This window comes from Teleopsis dalmanni, chromosome 2 (assembly GCF_002237135.1).
Source record: "Teleopsis dalmanni isolate 2A chromosome 2, ASM223713v2, whole genome shotgun sequence".
Lineage (NCBI taxonomy): Eukaryota > Metazoa > Arthropoda > Insecta > Diptera > Diopsidae > Teleopsis > Teleopsis dalmanni.
This window is the reverse complement of record NC_051847.1, coordinates 98,238,921-98,259,010: the sequence shown is the minus strand read 5'-3', so window position 1 is coordinate 98,259,010 and position 20,090 is coordinate 98,238,921. Positions and strand designations below refer to the sequence as shown.

The 20,090-nt window shown below is 28.1% G+C and overlaps 1 protein-coding gene across 1 annotated transcript; it reads right to left on the bottom strand.

Moving 5' to 3' along the window:
• Nucleotides 1-3,177: 3,177 nt before the first annotated feature.
• LOC119684918 (endoplasmic reticulum metallopeptidase 1-like) lies at nt 3,178-9,413 on the bottom strand. The gene is made up of 16 exons (XM_038099055.1): nt 9,278-9,413; nt 8,540-8,624; nt 7,195-7,675; nt 7,114-7,128; nt 6,892-7,051; nt 6,755-6,839; nt 6,575-6,695; nt 6,139-6,293; nt 5,698-6,081; nt 5,443-5,623; nt 5,196-5,380; nt 4,496-4,639; nt 4,340-4,439; nt 4,177-4,279; nt 3,824-4,106; nt 3,178-3,601 (listed from the first exon to the last, which is right to left on the bottom strand). Exons 1-16 carry the CDS (start codon nt 9,295-9,297, stop codon nt 3,434-3,436), a joined length of 2,670 nt encoding a protein of 889 aa, XP_037954983.1. The 5' UTR covers nt 9,298-9,413; the 3' UTR covers nt 3,178-3,433.
• Between the last annotated feature and the right edge of the window lie 10,677 nt (nt 9,414-20,090).

The following is a 20,090-nucleotide window of genomic DNA, read 5'->3' as shown; positions in this document are numbered from 1 at the left end:
CAAGTAAATGTATAAAAATTATACTATTTATTTTTAAAAGTATATTTAATGTGCTTTTAGTATTAGTTAGTATTTTTTAACAATATAAATATATACTTTTTTTTTATTTACTCCATTGATATTACAACTATCATAGATATCTGGTAATACTTTTAACAAATGAAAATTTGGAAGTTTCAGTTATCTTAAATCATCATTTAAGATTACATGTTAATGATAATAATTCATTTTGTAACTATTTAAATATATACCTATTTGAAATGAATTAATTATAATAGAACACCTTATGAAAAATGCCACAGATCTATTGTTACGTTTTAAACCGAATTTGCTTTACATTCTTTACATTGTTAACTCCACTATCCATATTGTAACGGCTAAAATGTTATCAACTTAAAAATTTTGTGTTTCAAATCTGCGGGTACGGCTGAGTACAGAAATCAACAAGGAACACATTTCACAAATGGTACACAAACACACACTTGAATACATTAAATCGAAAGACGCCAGTTCAAAAACCAACTCACCGAAATCCACCCCGCAAAGCTTTCCCGAAGAAAGCTTTTCTGCCAAGGTGTGGAATTGGATTAAAGCTTAAGCAAGAACAAATCCCAGCTTCCACATGAGTGAGAAACGGATATTGGCCATAAAGCTGAACTTTCGCTCGGTGCAGTGCAGAAAAAGGAGCTTTGTCAACGGTTAATGAACTTCGATGCATTAACGGAGAGCACCGTCGATCGTTGTTGATATAAAAAGTGCGTGCACCTGGTAGAGGGTCTCAGACTTAGATAAATAGATAGATGGTTCTCGGCCTTAGATAAAGATTGAGTGCAAGTACTATGTTAAAGTGCAAGTACTATGTTTGAAAATGAATTTTATTAAATATAATTTTTTTGAACGAAAATTCCATGAGTGCAAATAGATTAATCTACATAAGGTTAATCTACATAAACGGTGTGAGAGGAATCGGGAAAAAGTGAGGTAGACAACTGAACTGAAGGTAAGAAGGATTCAGCGCTTAAACAGAAATTGAATCTAGATCGCAGGAAGTGTAACAGACGTGGCTTCAACAGGAACGTGTGTCCATACTATAATGTCGGAAACTGAAGGTTAGTAACCTAACGTCTCTGATCCTTGGACACTTTATGGTGAATAGTGAAGGGCTTGTTGTCTTCATCATATAATATAACACACGTAGCTTTAACAGTTGCGTGTGTCGGTGTTATATCGTCGGATTTACAGGATCGAGTTCTGATCAGTTCGGTTTTCGGAAGTGACAGACTCTTATTAAACAAATATTCTTGTGAAGATCTTAGTGACGGCTAAGTAAACCCCTCGCTATACGAACCACAGAAAAAGGTTCATTACAATATCACACAAGATACCAATTTTCAATATATATTTTTAAAAATAATAGAAAAAAATGAATTTAGTTTCAGTTTATATAACAGCTCCAATGTACAGTCATTTGGTTTCGTCAATTCAAAATCTAAATTGCATGAGACTATTTTACAAAATATAGAATCGTCTCATCAAACCTGTTATTGTATGTAGTTCAAAAGGTCTTTGATATGCATTATACTTATTTTTTCATATTATGTATGTAAAGAATATAGAAATACACAAATTAGTGCATTACTTTTTGAATCAGCAACTGTTGTGTACTGTATAGAAATATAAAATTTATATAATTACACAAAATACATATGTATATACATATATCAAGCTTCAAAATAGTGTAAATGTTGAAAAGTGAAGAAATGCTTGTACTTTCACAATAATTAATAGGATGCTTTTGGATATGTCCAGTTTGATGTCGTTTTGCATTTCTTACTAACATTGCGAAGGTTCAGTTGAGTTTCTATTATTACAATTAATTTTGTATACTGCATAAAACATATCATTCACCTTGGCACTATCCAACTACTCCACTATTTGCAGTCATTCTAAAAGACAGATGGACATCATTTACATTTTTTCAGTTCTTTTATCAGACTTTTTTTGAAGTAAGTTATCAAGAATATATTTATTAAATGGAGTTTTTGTTTTTTATTAAAGTTACATATACATATATATATATATATATATATATATATATGCAGTTAGTAAACTGTGGAGTAAAATAAAATTTTACATATTTGTGATGAAGTTGTAACCTTATAACAGTTTTAAAAGTTGAGTTTTTTTTTAGCTTATCTTGCATAAGCCAATATAGTTATAATATGAATTAGGTTTAAAGATACAAACCAAATGTGAAGCATAACTATTTCATATATATAAAAGTACTTTCTTGTTATTTTCTTTTGTAATGGTTTTTATGATGTACTCTTTCACCTTTAAAATATATCGTTGAAAACACATTATAACCAGAACCTAATTTCTTACAGAATTTTTCGAAGTTGTATGCATTTATAATTATTTCATTCTATGCATTATTGGCAGAATATACCGTTTTGATCGAAAAAGAGATTATCGACTTCAAACGAAGTTATATGACTATACTGTAAATACCTGACTTCTATACAAGAAATTATATATTCATATAACATTATCAGATCAAATTTATAAAGAATATGTATAAAATATATTATTCAAATTATATATAATTTAAAAAAATTACATATAATGTGTACAGATGTTTTTTCTGTATGTAGATTTAACAATTTGAGAGCAATTGATATGACAATATAAATTAAATCTACCTTATGGTCGTTTTTGATTAAAATGTAAGTTTTTAGAACCAAAATCTTATCAAATTATTTTCATGATATTTTTTTGGGAATTTTTTTTTTTTTTAATTACGGTCGACATTATAAATAACAAATAAATAATTCATAAAAGGTGTTTAATAAAATAAATTTAATGTAACGGATCGATATTAGAAACTACTACAAATAATATAAAAAATTTTGAAAGTTATCTTTTGTAAGGAATACATATACACAGAAGGATTTTAATAACGCAATAATGGGATATAAATAACGTAATTATAAAATTCGAAATAAAAAACAAAATCAAAGCATGTAGCAATCATAAAAAATAAATGCAAAAATTAAATAATTGAATTAAATACAAATTTATAGATTTTTTATACATATTGCTTTGCAATACAAAAGAATCATGAATCGATAACAGTTATTTTATAATTATGTATATAAACTGTATATTATTAAAGATAAAAGACTAAATACATTTGACCATTTAATTACAATAGCGATAACATTAAGTGTTTTTTTTTACAATTTTAATGTTACGTTAATTTAATACCAATAAATGTATTTATTTGCAGCCCATAACTACTTAACATCCAATCTTATTAAATTCTTAACAATCATATATTAAAAGAAATTATTTAAAAATTTGATCTTATTATTTAATCAGAATTGAATATTTAATACATACTTTTTAATTTAAAACATTATAAAAGAATATTTTAGAATTGCCAAGTCTCATAAGATGCAGGCCAAGCAGTGGCATCAACGTACTTAGGAAAACTACTAAGGAATTTCTTAAAATCTTTTGTTAACATGTATTCATGATGGTTCCAATGCCCACTAACACCGATTTCAAGGATTAGTTTACTCCAATCTGCCGACGGCCTCTGAAAAAATAATTAAATAGTATCTATATTAATTTATGTATAAATGTTTCAAATATTTCTAATAAATGGTAAATAAATTTCTAAATCAAATATTCATAAAAACAAAGCGTTAAAATTAGTATGCATGTTGTGTTATTATATAAAATATTAAATGAAAAAGTACTAATAGTTAGTATAACTTTTTGAAATATATATAACATATGTGATATCTGATAAGCTTACCTCAAATTCTATCCAGAAATTTAGTGGAGTACCATCTACGCCATAAGAAAAGTAAATAAAATATGGTGGTTTCCAGTTCATACGTAAAGGAGTATAGTGGAAAGACCAATTTACTATATCAGCATCGTTCAGGGGTTTTATAAATAAAGCCATGTGGTCGGGACCACTTAGTTCAAATTCGTAACGAATTTTCGTCTTCGAAATTTGATTTTTAGCCTTGATTTTTATATGTGGCATATTGTCAAAAGTAGGCTCGGGACCAGGTATCCACACACTTGATGCTCTATAAAAAATATTTATCGATAAATGCAAATACTGCATACAATAAAAACAAAAATTATAAAAAAACAAACCTGGCTTTGTGCCAACGATGATTATAAAGAGGTAATCCACAAAGCATCTCTCTCTGACAATCAGCTTCAATAGTTTCAGCAAGTGTCATATTTATAACCTTATCTGCAGTAAGCATTGGTAATGAATATTAATAGGAATGAAAATATATTATAGAATGTATACTTTTGACTGAATATGTACGTCTATCTTGCGGCATAATAAAGTAACCTGTTTCAACTCTACGAACTGCATTATTAGGATCACGAAAAACTCGTTTTGTATGCTAAAAATTTAATAATAAATTAAACAATTTATTGGAAAACGATAAGATAAACTTACTAATACTGAGAATCTCTGTACGTTTGTTTCAGAGCGATACGGAAATCCAATATGTGTTGCGGCTACAATTACAAATATAAGAGTGACTACAAGCAATGAAGATATAATAGTTTTTGATTTCTTAAATAGATTTAGAACTGGAATCTAAAAGAAAAAAAATTAAAATTTTTTTTTACATTTCAATCTAATAGTCAGATTTATTATATTACATATTGTAAGTTTTAATCTTTTTTAAATGAATGGTTAATTGTTCTAGCAAAGAGCTTAGTCACTTTGTTACCAAAACCAGTCTAAATAGAAAAGGTTATGTATTTTCATATAGAAAGCGTTTGGTTTAAACAAACTTAATTCTATGAAGTGTATAATTTGTTTAAAAAAGTTATGCCATTCTATAAGTCTATTTGTTTTCAACTAATTCGAGTAATTTATTACTATTACGAGTATAACAATAATTCTGGTCCCACGAGTATTTAATATCCGAAACATAATAAACACGAGATGATAAGGTTTTTTAAATAGATTATAAAAATCCATAAAATAACTACAATTTTATTGTCCTTAATTAACTAATGTAAAAAATCTGACTTTTAATTCAATCATATGGTAATTGTGTTTATGTGTTTACAAACTCTAATTTACAACTAATGCATATCATTAATAATTCTTAAAATATTCAAAATATTGAAAATATTAAAGTTACCATAAATCCACCGGTAAGAATTCCAACGCCTACTGTAAAAGCACAAATTATAAGATCAGGATTCACACTAGCTCCAAAACGTCCGGTCATAGGAATAAAAGTAACAAAGAATCCATGTGAAAGATATGAGTAAAATAGAAAAGGTGGTATGCCAAATATCATATGTGGAATTAACCACGAAGTTGCTAAAGAAATATATTATATATTAAAGATTATTTTAAATATAGATATTTCACAAAATAATTACGTCTGTTATGCAGTTTTGTCACCAAGTTAACAATTAGTCCTGTCGTGTAAAATAGTATGGCTAACATAAGCATAAAAGCTGAACGTATTTTGCATACTGTCATCAATAATGTTAAGAATACAAGCACTAAACAGTGGCAATGTAATAACAATTGTACACTAAATCCAATTGGGAACCGGTCCTACAAAGAACATAAAATCATAAAATGTAAAGCTTTTTTTATTGATTATTACTAATTATCTATATAATACTTACATCCTTTGACATGTTAAAATACAATGCAGGTATAATCGCGAAACCAAAGAACAATGGACAAAAGTATAAACCAAAGATCAACCACGAGTTTGTAAACCAGGACATGGGCATGTGCATTACATCCATCATTACTCCCATCAGAAAACATAATGCTGCAGCAAAAATAACTGCAACTGCCTGCACTCCAAGAGTGTAAATAGAGCGTTTAAGCACCTTATGAAATTTAAGTCCGGTAGTGTTTGCCATCATTTTAAACGAGTACAAACATGTTATAATAGCAGATATTGAAACAATTACATTAAGTATTGTTCCCTCAGTCTCAGAATAAAACACTAAAAACATACCCATCACATCGAAAAATATTGTGTGACCTTCTGAATATTTCTATAAATAAACGAATAAGTAATTCACAGTTATTGAGATATTATAATACTAAAATACCGAAGTATCATCAAGTTCTGGAGCATTAGCTATTTCACGTACTAAGGCTAATACATTGTCTCCAGTATTTTGGAATGTTCCACGTGGAATGATTTCAGGGCGATCATATCGTGTGTGATAAACATAACCGTTATACTGATGAGCCATATCAAGACCTTAAAAAATTGACATTTAAAGAACATATTAACACAATAATGTTTTTATATTAATAATAAAAAAAACAATAAGAATGTGTGCACATTCTTATCAGAGGAGATATTTATATTTATTTAAATTCGATTCTCATTTAAATTGGTTATTATTGCTATATATTTTACAAATTGTGACAATTTCGCTTTTGAATATTTTATTTGTTAATTTAATATTAATTTTCTTTTTTCTTGCAAATTATAGCACAATTCATTGGTTCAATATTAATAATTAAGAGATTGTTTACCTGGAACTCGACCATGATCGCGGAAAATACGAAAGTCTGTATCTGAAGGAATAAAATGACGCTGAAACATTTCTTCTGCTACAGTTGAAGCATAAGGATGGACGATAGCTCGTCGATAATGCTATTATACAAAAAACGTGTTCCTTACATAAATAAAATAATAAATACTATAATATTAACCTTCATTAACCAAGGATGATTTGGACCAGATTGAAAAAGAATTTCTCTGCCTCCACTTCCAGCTGAATCCAAATTAATTAATGCCCTTAAATAAAGCAAAATAAATTTATATTTTTAAGTTTATTTTAGAAACTCACTTGCAATTTTTCGCCCATTTGTGCTGAGTTATAAAAGCGTGTGATGCTTGTAAAGGATTTTCCTCGGCGCCATTAAACAGAAAAACAACTGGATGCCTAAGAGGTTGCTTTGATTTGATTAAAACACGTAATGTTTCTAGCATTATAGCTACCATTGTACCTAAAATTTAGCAAACAGCATAAGTTGTATTTCCTATTAATAATTTCACATATATTATTTACCATCATCACCCGCTCCTGTCAAAGTAAGAAAAAATAATTCAATAGTTTATTTAATTAAGCGAAAAGCTACTAATAACATACCTGGTCCTCCGGGTACTGAATCGTAGTGACTGTTAACTAATAAATACGATGTACTGTTTGTGCCCTTTGGGCTAACTTTTATTACGAAATTTTGAATACTTTGGTACATGTTTACCATTTCCCAATGTACATAGCTACCAGATGCGACTTGAACATCAGCTTCAATTTCATAAGTGCTAAGAACTTCACTTCTCAATTTCTGCATTTTGCTCATGAAATACTTAACCACCCCTTGCTCATTGGCAGCGCTACCTACAACGCGAGGTCCAAGCTCAATTAGATTTTGTAAATTAATTTCGGCGCGCTCTGCAATAAAACGATCTGGATATTTTGTCTCATCTTTAATACTAAGTGGTTCAGGTAATCGATGAAACGCTGGGACAGAAATGCTCCAGTACAAAAGCACCCAAAAGCCAAGAAATGCCGGAGCCCATTGCCATTTAATTTTGTTCTGAGTAACAAAAAATTTTTTACAACCGACCTGATAATTATAATATTTATTAATAAGTAAATATTTCTAAAATATTTTTCATATATATATATATATATATAAATTGATTGAATGAGGGTGACGAAAATTAATCTAATCTCGGTATTTAACTTATGCGTAATCTATAAAATCATATAGTCTAATGTGCGTATATATGTATGAAGTAAATATATCAATGAACACTCTTTGTACCTTTTAATTTTTACAAAGAATAAATAAAAATCATTAATTTAAAATCTATGACAAAATGAATAAAAATAAAATTTATGGCAACTTGTGGTAGTCGGACCTAAACAGTAGCTGAAAATATTTGGAAATTTATCTATCGTTAAATTATTATGGGTATATTAATATTAGATATGAAAAATTATATTAGATAATTATAATAATGATTTTTAAAAAAATGTATAGATTAAAAAATTTCTGATTTGAAAACCATTTATTAGTTAATAAGTACTAAGAATTTATTTTTTAGTTCAATTCCTGACTGATATTTGAATTTCATCAAAATAATATATATAACTTTAAAGAATATATAAGGATGACTAAATATGTTAACATTTAAGAGTTTTTATTTCTATTTTCGACTATTTTAAAATAATGACCACATATTGATTATATATCTACAAACTCAGACACATTTTGATGACTTAATCTGCAGACATAAGCTGGTAATTTTCGTTACAACAACAAGTATAATTTACAGTAATTTAGAATTGAAAAATGAATAATTTAATTAATTCGATTAAATATTAATTAACACTATATATTTTGAACTTTAATGCTGTCTTTAGATACTGAAACATTTATTTGTTGTTAGAGAGAAAATAGAGAATATAATTTTTGGGTTATTACCTCATCGCCAGTTGAGCGCGTCTGTCTCAGAAGTGGATCTGTTGTGTGTGGATCGGCTGTAGGTGTATTAACCCGCCGTCGAATGCTTTTGTTTGTATCCATTTGAGCAAAATAAAAATTAAAAAATTAATTGAGCATTAATTTTATACAAAGAAAACTGTTAGCTAAGACCATCAATCGATGGCAAACAAACTATTCAACTGATATAAATTTTTCTAATGTTAACACCTTAACCCAATGGACATATTAAATAAAATGGATTTGTGTGCCATATCTTATCTTATTTTCGGTTAAACGTTGCTGACACCCGCTTGCGGCGTATGTTCTATTTGTATTATGCAGGTGTGTTACTGAGCGAAGGTTTTATTTGTATACATATTTTTGAATTTAATTAATTTTTTTTTTACCAGATATATGATTAAATTTTGATAAGTACGGCGGATTAGTTCCAAAACAGAACAAAACATATACAAGACGAAATAGGTATAGTTAACTAACATTGAGCAATTTGAACACACCTGAACATGTAAACTATAAATAGCCTTTTATTTACTTCTAAGTAGATTTAATTTCAATGTCTTCTTAAAAATTGTTTGTCACTTACGGATCTTATGAATATGCAAATCAAAATAAAACAGAAATGTCTTCACCATTAACTCTGCTGTTTACTTTTGCCGGGCATTAAAAATCACCGCTTTCACTTCTGCTGTATGAAAAGTAAACAACTTTAATACCTACCGTCTTTGTACAAGGTACATATCGTACTTTTGTATAAATTTGAATTAATTCTTTTTTATTTTAACTCAAATAAGACTTCAATCATAACACATCAAAAGGTAAGCCGCAAAGATGCGCAATTTTCTTAAAGAATCCAATCACAGCTGATATTCTGATAGTCAGCCATATGTTTTCATTTTAGTGTTGCAAAATGTTGAAAATGTTGAAAATTTTGAGCAACAAACAATAGTGCTGTAAATATACAAAAATAAAAATTTTACACCGATATTAAACGGTCCTTGTTTTGAAAATATGTATACAAATCACAGACTACAATGGGCACAATTAAAAATATTTAAAACAAAAAACTATCACTACGTTTACGCGAGTCTTAAAATCAGTTTTAAAACTGATTTTAAAATTTGTTCTTAGAGCGTTTACGCACAAAAATTAAAAGCACTTTTAAGGTAGCTGTCAATCAATCAGCTGTTTAACAGTAAACAGAAATGTTGATTTTAAACATTTTTAAAATGAATAGAGTAAAACTACAAATTGTTTTACTTTTATTGCAAAAAAGAAATATTATAACCAAAATTGTAGAAAATAATAATGAAGCAACAATGCAGATTTTTAAAACATCTCGTAAAAAATTTACAAAATTACGAGAAATGCGATTGCAGCTCTTTAATAAAATGGCAATAAGTTCCGCTAATGAGGCTTTAAGGAATGTAAGTGTTTTTATAAAGTTTTTCATAAAATATTTAGAATGCATTTTTGTTTTTAGCTTCCACCACGTATAAGAACTTTTAGCAAAAGGAAGAGAAGTTCGGAATGGTGGGATGTTGAAGTTCTGTAGTTCTATGACGATGAACAATGGATTGTTGATTTTAGAGTGAATCGACAAATATTTTTCAGGCTTGTAGATTTACTTAAGGATAAAATGGCACCAGCAGAAAATACTTTCGTTAAAGGGTTGAATATTCCCAACCTGAACATATGTACAATCGACAAAATTTGTCGTCCGGACATCTTATGCGAGATCATATATGCACTTACTTGGCGAGAAAATTTTCACTTCTACGTAGAAGCAATTAAAAAAATAATGTAGAAAAAACCAATTTTAAATTAATTAATTTATACTTTTTTTATTTATAACAATTTGAGCTTAATGACAAATTTAAATAATTGAAAATAATAAACTTAACTTAAACTAAACTAAAATGTTTTAAATATAAAGTCATCATTACGGTAAAGTTAAGATTTTCAAATAGAAAATAAAAAATAAACAAGTTTAATTAATTTAGATTCTGGGGTGCAATTAGGCTTTTTCTATATTTTTTCCCGTCTAACAATTTAATTATTTGTTTTTCTGCAAATATTTTAATTAAACGTTCTTTCTCCTCTCTCATCCAATTTTTTCTTTTCATTTCCCTTTTCTCCATATTTTTAGTTATTTGATTAGTGTTATTTGTAATAAAATTCAAATTATTTGTACCTATTTACTGTTAACAGCTGATAATTCAAATCTTAAACTGCTTTTAAGGTGTTTACGCAAAGCTTAAAAGTGACATTTCTTACTAAAAGTGATGTTAAACTACATTTAGTAAGCTAAAAGTGCTTTTAAGCAAAATTCAATTTAGGGTGTTTACGCGATCTTAAAATCAATTTTAAGAGCCTTAAAACAACTTTTAAGGCTCGCGTAAACGTAGTGTATGATGTATTGTTAGTTGAAAACATTTAAAAGTTGTATATGCAAAACATTGCTGTGTTTGTAGCAATGCAATAATAGGCGATACAATTTGTTTGACAATTCACGAACGACAAAGTAAAAAACAAATTGATTGGTGATTTATCATAATTGATTCATGTTGTGCTGATTCACTACTGATTAATGAATTAAAAACCTGATCGGCTAGATTGTATATTTACTGATAGGTGGACACAACCTATAATTATATGTTTATATAGGTCCCAACTATACGTTAAAATAGCGGTTTAACAATTTTCACAAATATATTATTTATATATAATAATATTTTTATGGCAGAGCTGTTCTAACGAGTTTCAACGAGTTAACAAAACAAATAATTAGTATAGCAACCTTTTAAATGTGTAGATGCTGAATAGTGATCACAGTACATGAAGCATAAGTTAAAAATGAGGTATACAAATTTGTGCTTCACTTTATTAAATAGTTCATAAATTAAGCAAAATAACTTAATTAATAAAAAATGTTTATAAAAAGTTATTTATTATGAAATTTTAAAATGAAAAGTTGTTTGAAACTGAATGCTGCGCAATAAATATTACTATGTGTGTTTACTTTTAAAAGATTTGTTAAAAATATTGAGTCATTAAAACTTCAACTAGAAAATTCATTCGAAACTATATAATTATACTTCGTTTCTACCGCTTACTTAGTAAGTTACTTAGTAACATTGAGCTTTTTGTCGTTAACATTAGCAAAAGTTACTTAAGGAATGGGAAAGAGCTTTTATGTGTCAAAAAATTAATAAAAAGAAAATGTTGCATATAGAAAAGAACATGCAATAATTTATAAAAAAATACAAATTATTTAATTTATAGTAAGTTTTATTTCAACTAATATTAACACTAATAAGTTATAAATTAAAAATAAAATGCACTATACTTACATTTATAATAAATAAAGATTTATAAAAAATTAAAAATAAAATACATTATAACTATATTGATAGTAAACAAAGAATTAAAAAATTAAAAAGAAATTAATATATTGACTAGTCACTACGTCTGTTACGATACTTTCGTGCGGATATCCTCTTTTCATTTTCAAAATTGATTAGTCTATCAACTATCTCTAGCATCTTTTTATCAACCGTGTTTCTTCCATAATGTGGCTACTATAAATAACTGTTCACTGCATTTACTCCACATATTCCCACTCATTTTGCCTGATTTTTTGTTTTTGTTTACTTTTTGTTTCTTGTGTCAAATATGTCAAATTGCGATCATTTCCATTTCCAATGTTGCTTTCGTCATTTTTGATATTATTTTGGTCGTATTTTGTTTACTTTAATTTAAAGTAAGTAAAAAAGCACGGAAGCTTTTTGTATGGTTAATGAAAGCTTAACTTACTAAGTAAGCAGTGTAAACGAACTGTTACTTACTGTATTTAAGGGAGGAATCTAGGTGATGGAAACCAGCCTTTACAATATAGTCTAAAAATAATAAAATAACTATACAATATTAGTTTTTGTTCAGTAAATGTTGTATTTAAATAAACCTCTTAAAAATAATACCAATAATACCAATTCTAAATATAAAAATTTATGTAGATCTGAAATATAATTTTTAGTATTGCATTTAATTGTACTATCTATTTAATTTTTAACATTTTTTCTGCAAGTTTAACTGATGTAGTGTAAACGATAATAATTATAATGTAGTGTAATAAGAATTAACGTCGGTTAATTATAAGTTGTGGACATAGTTTAACTTGATTTTTACACGTCACAATTTACTGTAACGCATTTTACGCAATGTTTAACAAAATAATCGAGTTATGCGGAAGTTTACTCTTACCTTTAAAAGAGATGTAAACTATTAGACTCTTAAATGATAAAAGTTGTTTATACATTTATTGAGATTGCGCGTATTTTATTTATATATTTTTCACTTTCGGTTTGTGCGAAATTAATGCAAAATCAGATTTGGTATACTCTCTCATTTAGTGTTTTAGCTTTCGTAGTACTTTAGTACTTAAGTGAGCACGTGGATACATTGTAGTAAATATTGTAAACAAAGGACTATTTAGCAGTCAGTGAATACCTTGGTCCGATAACCAATTGTAGGAGAAGGAAAACAAATAGTAAATAATAAATAATAATGTTATGTGTGTTGAGAGAAAAGAAAAAAAATTAAATTTTAATTATATTTATTATGTTTGAATATTATCGAATAATAAATGATAATAAATAATTAATGAAATGAAATAGTAAAAGTATTGCTTAATTAACAAATAGAGAAAGACAAGAAATGTTTTGAAAGGCCATTAATTAATACATAAAAGTTTTTAGTTTGCAAACTCTTACATTTTTATAAAAGTAAGTAAAATTATAAAGGTTATTATTATTTAATTATATGTAAATGTAAATATTTTAAAAAAACTGTTTGTTGTGAAAATTAGAAATAATGCCTTAAATAATAATTTCAGTGCGCATGCTACAAATGTTTTTACGCATATTTATAAATAATATATAAAACTTTAAAAATAATGAATATTATTCGGTGAAATAAATGAAAAAAATTATAAATGCACTATTTCAAAATTTTGTATTTAATTTTAATATATTGTGTAATGCACATACGCAATAGTTAAGGATATGTGCAAAAATATGTAATAGCAGGAGTGAATTATTCGTACCCCACTTTTCAAAATATAAACATTATTTTATAAATGGCCATGACATGAAAAGAAATTAAGGAGAAAAGCTTGCCGGCTTTTTTAGTATAGATTTTAAAGAGAAAAAGCTTTGTAAGAGAATATGGCGCATAATTCCTACATGTTTCTGCTTACCGTCCGCTTTAAAGACACCGTTTTAGTAAATGTACATTTGAGGATTAAAAATATTTTTATTTTAATTTATAAAGTGACGAAATAATAATATTCACAGATATTATATATTTTGTTGTCTGCTATGGTCCCCGCTCTACATATATAACAAAAATATCTTATAACATCAGTGATTAATATCATAATCATCGATACCATGATTATGGATACCATAGATTATGCTATCCATAATCATACCATAATCCAAAATCCATGGTATGCATAATCATGAATACCATGACTATAGATATATAATCCATGATATTAGTGTAGCCACGATCTTGTCAACAATAACAGACTAAATATTCGTCATAAAAACAATAATTTAAAATTTGATCATATAATTTTATGAATCAACTCATGCGTGAAAGTATAAAGGTAGTGGCGACCCTGTATCTACTCGGAAATATATTATATAACTATTAGAAAATAATTTAAATGTTATTCATATTCGTCTTATTGATTCATTATTCATTTACACACATACATATGTATATATGTGACTGTGCATAGGAAAAGGAACCTTTTCTGTCACAGCAGTCTATCAACAGTGATGACCCCTGCGTCAACTCTCGTGGACGCATGCACTGGTAGAGTCAGTCAACTTATAAAATACTATATATACAAACATTACTACAGCAATAAAAAATAAGCATAGCAGCAGTGACAAAGTGCCGGGAGAAAGTGGAAAAAAAAATAAATAAAACTATGTAAAAATGTGTATAACATTCGGACGATGATTATGATTCAACAAAAAGGAATAACCAGCTTTTGTTTATGCTACAATTAATTGCAGCTTTAAGGTACGACGTTTATGTACAGTACAATTGCGACATGCGGATGTGTTGAAGATGTTTATTTATATTTCGCATTTCTCTTAAAATTTCCGTGGCAGTGTTTGTATTTGTTAGACTTTGGTGCGCATTCTCTTACAAAATAGACATAGAATAAGTGTCAGTCGTTGGTAGCTTTCGTTTCAGTCCTTACACATCAAATGAATAGAAAAGTTCAGTTTGCGGGGAATTTTGAATAGAATAAAGCAATGAATAATTTATTCTATTCAAAATAATGTTAAAAAGTGTATGTAAAGTGCAAATTATTTCTGAATAATAAAGAATTACTAAATTATGCGTTGAGTAAAGGCCAAAATTTCATATTCAATAAACAGCATTTGTGCTGTATTTTACAGAAAAACGTATTTTCCAATAAAAATTTTGATTCAGTGAAGGCTATTAGTGCTGGTGTTATATGCTTCGATGGCTTAAATTTAATGTGAAATTTTTTTTAGTGAAGTTCTCAATGGCTCTGTGGTGCCGTCGGCCTTTGTGTATTGATTAAAAATACAAAAAAGTGTGCCGAAGTTCTTCATGGATAATAGAAAGCAGTTATGGCTGTTATAAAACACAGGAAAAAGTATTTTCTGCAATGATGTACTCGTAAGTGAAACATTTAAACGTTTTTTGCAATCGATATTGCATTTTATGCGCTTTTATAAATTTATTTCTGATTCAACACTGTTTTTATTTGGTACGCGTATGCGTATGGGTCGTATATTTGTTACGTCGTTATAAAAAAATGAATAATATCTTGCATATTTTTAGGGGTTTCAATAATAAATGTCAAGCTGTCGCAAAACCGATATAATGTCTAAATAAATCTTGACTAAAAACATGTTTATTTTTATATTAATAAAATTATTTCAAAAATATGGAGAAAGTTTCAAATGCAAAATCTGTCTCGTCTCCTTACTTATTAATGCTATTGTTATAAAATTAAAATGTTTATGCTGCCACTTTCGAAACTTTTCGATATAAAACGAAAAAAGACTACTTGCCATTTGCGCATAAAATATTTTGATTTTATGTGGATGAACAGTGGCGGAATGCTGACATTCATGACATTCATGACATTTCATAATCCTAACATAAATTATACGTTTTTCAATAATACAGAATTTTGAACAGATTTTTTGCAGTATCGTTAAAAAAATTTAAATTTTTATCAGTTTGAATTCTTTTCTAAAAGCTCGCTTTCATATTTAATAGCGATTTAATCATAAAAAAAGGTAGTTTAAAGCATTAATTTCTAAGGTAAGAAAACAGGATTTCTAAGATATTATTTCAACAATAAATAAACCCTAAATATAAAATTCAATCATATCTACATATGCGTTCTGGAGTTATTACGTTAACTCTGAACCAGACTTCAAGATTACAAGTTGATCGTTTTTGGTAAGCGGACTGAGGTGGATTAAGTTTTGATAACTGAAGTAAAGAAAAGAGGGGCATTACTTAATATAATTCAATCCAATTCTCATGGCTGATTGTGTTGTCAGTTTTCTTAGGTTCTTTTAATAAGCGTTTTTTATATCTTATTTCATAGTCGTCGATTTTTTAACTGTTCTAACTAATTTAAATTAACATGAAAATAAGTACAAGTACAATAAAATAATGTAAGCAGAATAATAAAATGTATATATTTTCTATCAAAATTTTTACATTTCAATTTCTTCAGATTAGTTCGATAATGCCGGTCTTTTCTTTCTTGAGCTAGCTTAGCGTGTCAGTGTCCAGCTTATCAAGATAAACACTGTGCTCCCTGATATTTATTTCCTAGACATTCGTATCTCACTTGTAATGGTTAAGTTGGTAATAAAATAAAATTTCGGAGCATAGGTAAACAAAATTGGACAGACAATCCTTCTATTCGAGCTCAAAATCGGGCTGGTTCAAAGTGGACAAGAAACATACCAGTTAGCGGCTTAATTAAGGCGTAACCTGATCTGCACTACGTTATCGGTGTTGAGAGTTCACTGCGTACTAGAAAGACATTGTATGAAGCTGGGTTTGTCCTATAATGACTGTTATCGTGGTTTTGGGACCTCTTTTCTTACCAGTGTGACAAAGCTGTCATCCTACAAAATTAGTGACTTGGCTAAGTTTATAGACATGTTAGGATAGTTCACTTTTGCTTGAATAGTTGTGCCTCTCGGCGTATATTCGTATGTTGATCTCTGATTGCCCTTATGTAGATTGTCTATTTGGTAAGCTTATTCACTCAAATTTAAAAGATAAATATTTTTGTGTGGATATGCTTACATATCCACTCATATTTACTCATAAAATACTTATATTTACTGCTAATAGGCACAAATTCTGACATTCGTTGCTGTGGAAAAATATTTTGATGTCTCGAGGCACAGAAAGATGCGTCACTGTGACCAAATTTAAATCAAAATTTTCATTTTAGGTAAAAAAAATTCTCCAAACGCACTTTGTAGATTCTGCTCCTTCTCTCAGTTTTAGAGCCTAGCCACAGTTGCCTGATAGTTAATCAACACACCAAAAAAGACGGGACTTGATAAACAAAATACAGCGCGCGCAAATTCAAAATTCTGTTGCATTATGTTCACACTTCATGTCTATGAGAGCTTCTTGTGTTTTGCTATTTATTTTATAAAAAATATTTACAGTAGTTATAATATACAATCATAATGGCTCATTAACATAATCACAAGTGGAATCAAGAATCCAGGTCAAGTTATAATCTACAGACTAAATTTTTTTTTTGTCCAGGCAAAAAATAAATGGTGTCATTAATGAATGACAAATGTCAAAGGCAAAAAAAAAAATGAAAAATATCAAACGAAAACAATTAACAATCAAACCCAGAAGAAAAAAAATTGGAAAAGTTTTTAGAGAAAAAAGGATTTTTAGAAATTTAGAGCCAGAGTCGCATTCCGGAAGTGAAACAAAATAGTTTTGCTCTTAAAAAAGTAGAAATGTTAATTTTATCAAGTCAACTACGGGTGTCTGAGTTAAATAATATTAATATTAAGAAAAACATCAACCTTGAAGTTTAATTATTCAGTTCTTTACTTTAATTTAGTCGACGCTAGGATGGAAGAAAGACGGAGAAAGCAAGCAAAAAAACTGGAAGCATTGATTTCGAAATCGTATTATGAATCTTCTGAGATTTTAAATTATTTGATATTATTATTTTATATAAAAAGCAAGACTTTACTTCTAACTCAATATTACGGATAGTACTGTCTTCTTTTACTATTTGGATTATTAATAGCTTTTGATTTTGCAGTTTATTTTCTCGGTGTTACAGACTTACTTAGCTTTCGTTATTACGGCGATCGCAGATCTTTGGAATCGGTGTTAAAATTTATATCACATAAATTTAGTTTATGTTTTATGATCTGAGTAATGCCTCTGAAAAGATTCATTGATTGAATATTGGTATATGTATATTCATTATTTATGGTAGTATTACTGTTAATATATACAAAATACTATGTATATATACATAGATCTTCTATTTTCAAAATGGACAAGCTTGGTGATGACTAGTTTTAAACATTCTTAAATAAAATGTTTATACGTTAAACATTTTTATTAGAAAAATGGCAGAGAAGAAATTTGTTGAATTGGTAGCTAAATTTTTAATTCCCTCTCAGAAATCCTGTAAGAATTTCAATATGCTGTGTGCTCCATGCAATGTTTCTGATTAAGACAAACTTGGATGGGCATATTATTTTTTAGTCTTTACAGTTTATCTAGACAGTCTTACATTTTGATTTTTCCCAAACATTTTTTCAAATTGCATCAGGTTCTATTGATAGACGTTAGGCTTATAGTTATTATTTGTAGATTGTGAACTCCGGAACACACCATAAAATCGGTTGTCTTGGAACAGTTAATTAAGAAGTGATAGGCACTTGTTAAGTATGTCTGTAAGAATTTTGACAGACTTTGAGGCTGCCAGATATTATTTTGACATATTATGTTAAAATAGTATAAACTGGATAACCCTTTAATATGGAACCGTTGAGTCGGGATTAGTAAAATCATTAGTAATGAAACATTTAAGTTTAAATGCTATTTATTTTGAATGAATGTGAGGTTTTTCATCTTTAAAAGTGAATTTTTAAAAAAAAGTTAAATAAAATTTTTTTTTTGTCGTAGAGTAAGGTATAAAATAAGTAAAGTAAAAATTAAGTTCATTCTTTTAACTATCCTTTTATATGTCATATTTCTATTGAAAAATACTAAAAAATAGGCAAACAATGTGGAAAAATATGACATCGTACGAAGGTAAATACGTGGCTGGGTGAGGTTAAACGGTTTACCATCAGGCAATAGTGTGGCATTAGTATTCAACAAGACCTTTTGTGACACTAACGATGCAATATAATCGAAACTTAGTGACACAAACAAAAATAGGCCAGGATAAAAAAACGATTAAATTATTTCACAAAAAATAATGGAAAAATAACAACGAACTCGAAAACAAACTAAATGTAATCAGGATTTTACTTACAAAACAGAAAACAAACTAAATTCGCTTCATTATGCATTAAATTCGAAAGGACAGTACTGAATAGTGCAATTAATTTCAGAATTGAGTCTTCAAGCTTCATAAATACCAGTTGTTGAGGCTTGTATTGATTCAAGTGTAGAGCGCCTAAATAAATATTTGTACAGGTGAAGGCTTTATATACACATATGTAGAAGTGGTGCAAACTGATGGAAGGGTTATCAAAGCACCGGTTGCATAAATTAGAATTAACCATTGAGTTCACCCCATTTGTTATAAATAGTTTTTATTTATAAATAGAGCTATCCATAAATCGCTATCCATCACTAACAGCACCGCACGACTTCTTGATAAGGGACTTAAAGTTATTAATTACGTTATATGTATCGCTTATACTTAACCGAGACCAATAAGCAAATTTTTTTAGTTTTCTTTGTTTTTAATAAATATCTAATAAATGAAGTTTACATCAAACCTTCTTAATATTTTTCAATGACTACTTTTAGCTTTCTAGAAAATAAAACTATTATTTAAGTGTATTATTCTAATACTCCTGATACTCTTCTACTCTGGTCGCAATGACATACAAAAACAATAAAAGTAATAACACATTTATAGATGTGTACTATCTTTAAATATACACAAAATATCGACTTTCACTCACTGTTTTAATTTAGACAATATATAGGGTGAATCAATTGAAGTACAACCATCTTCAAACGACTGTAACTTCTGAACTGGTTGTAATAGAACGTCTGTATCTTGACTAATGACAACTGATTTTATTGTTTATAAAGATCTGAAAGCTTTTTTTTGAAAAAATTTATTCTATAATGAAACTTAAATGTAAAATCATGATAACGCTATGTTTGATCGCAAAACTATAAGTCGCTATTGTTAGAGCGCTTGAACAAC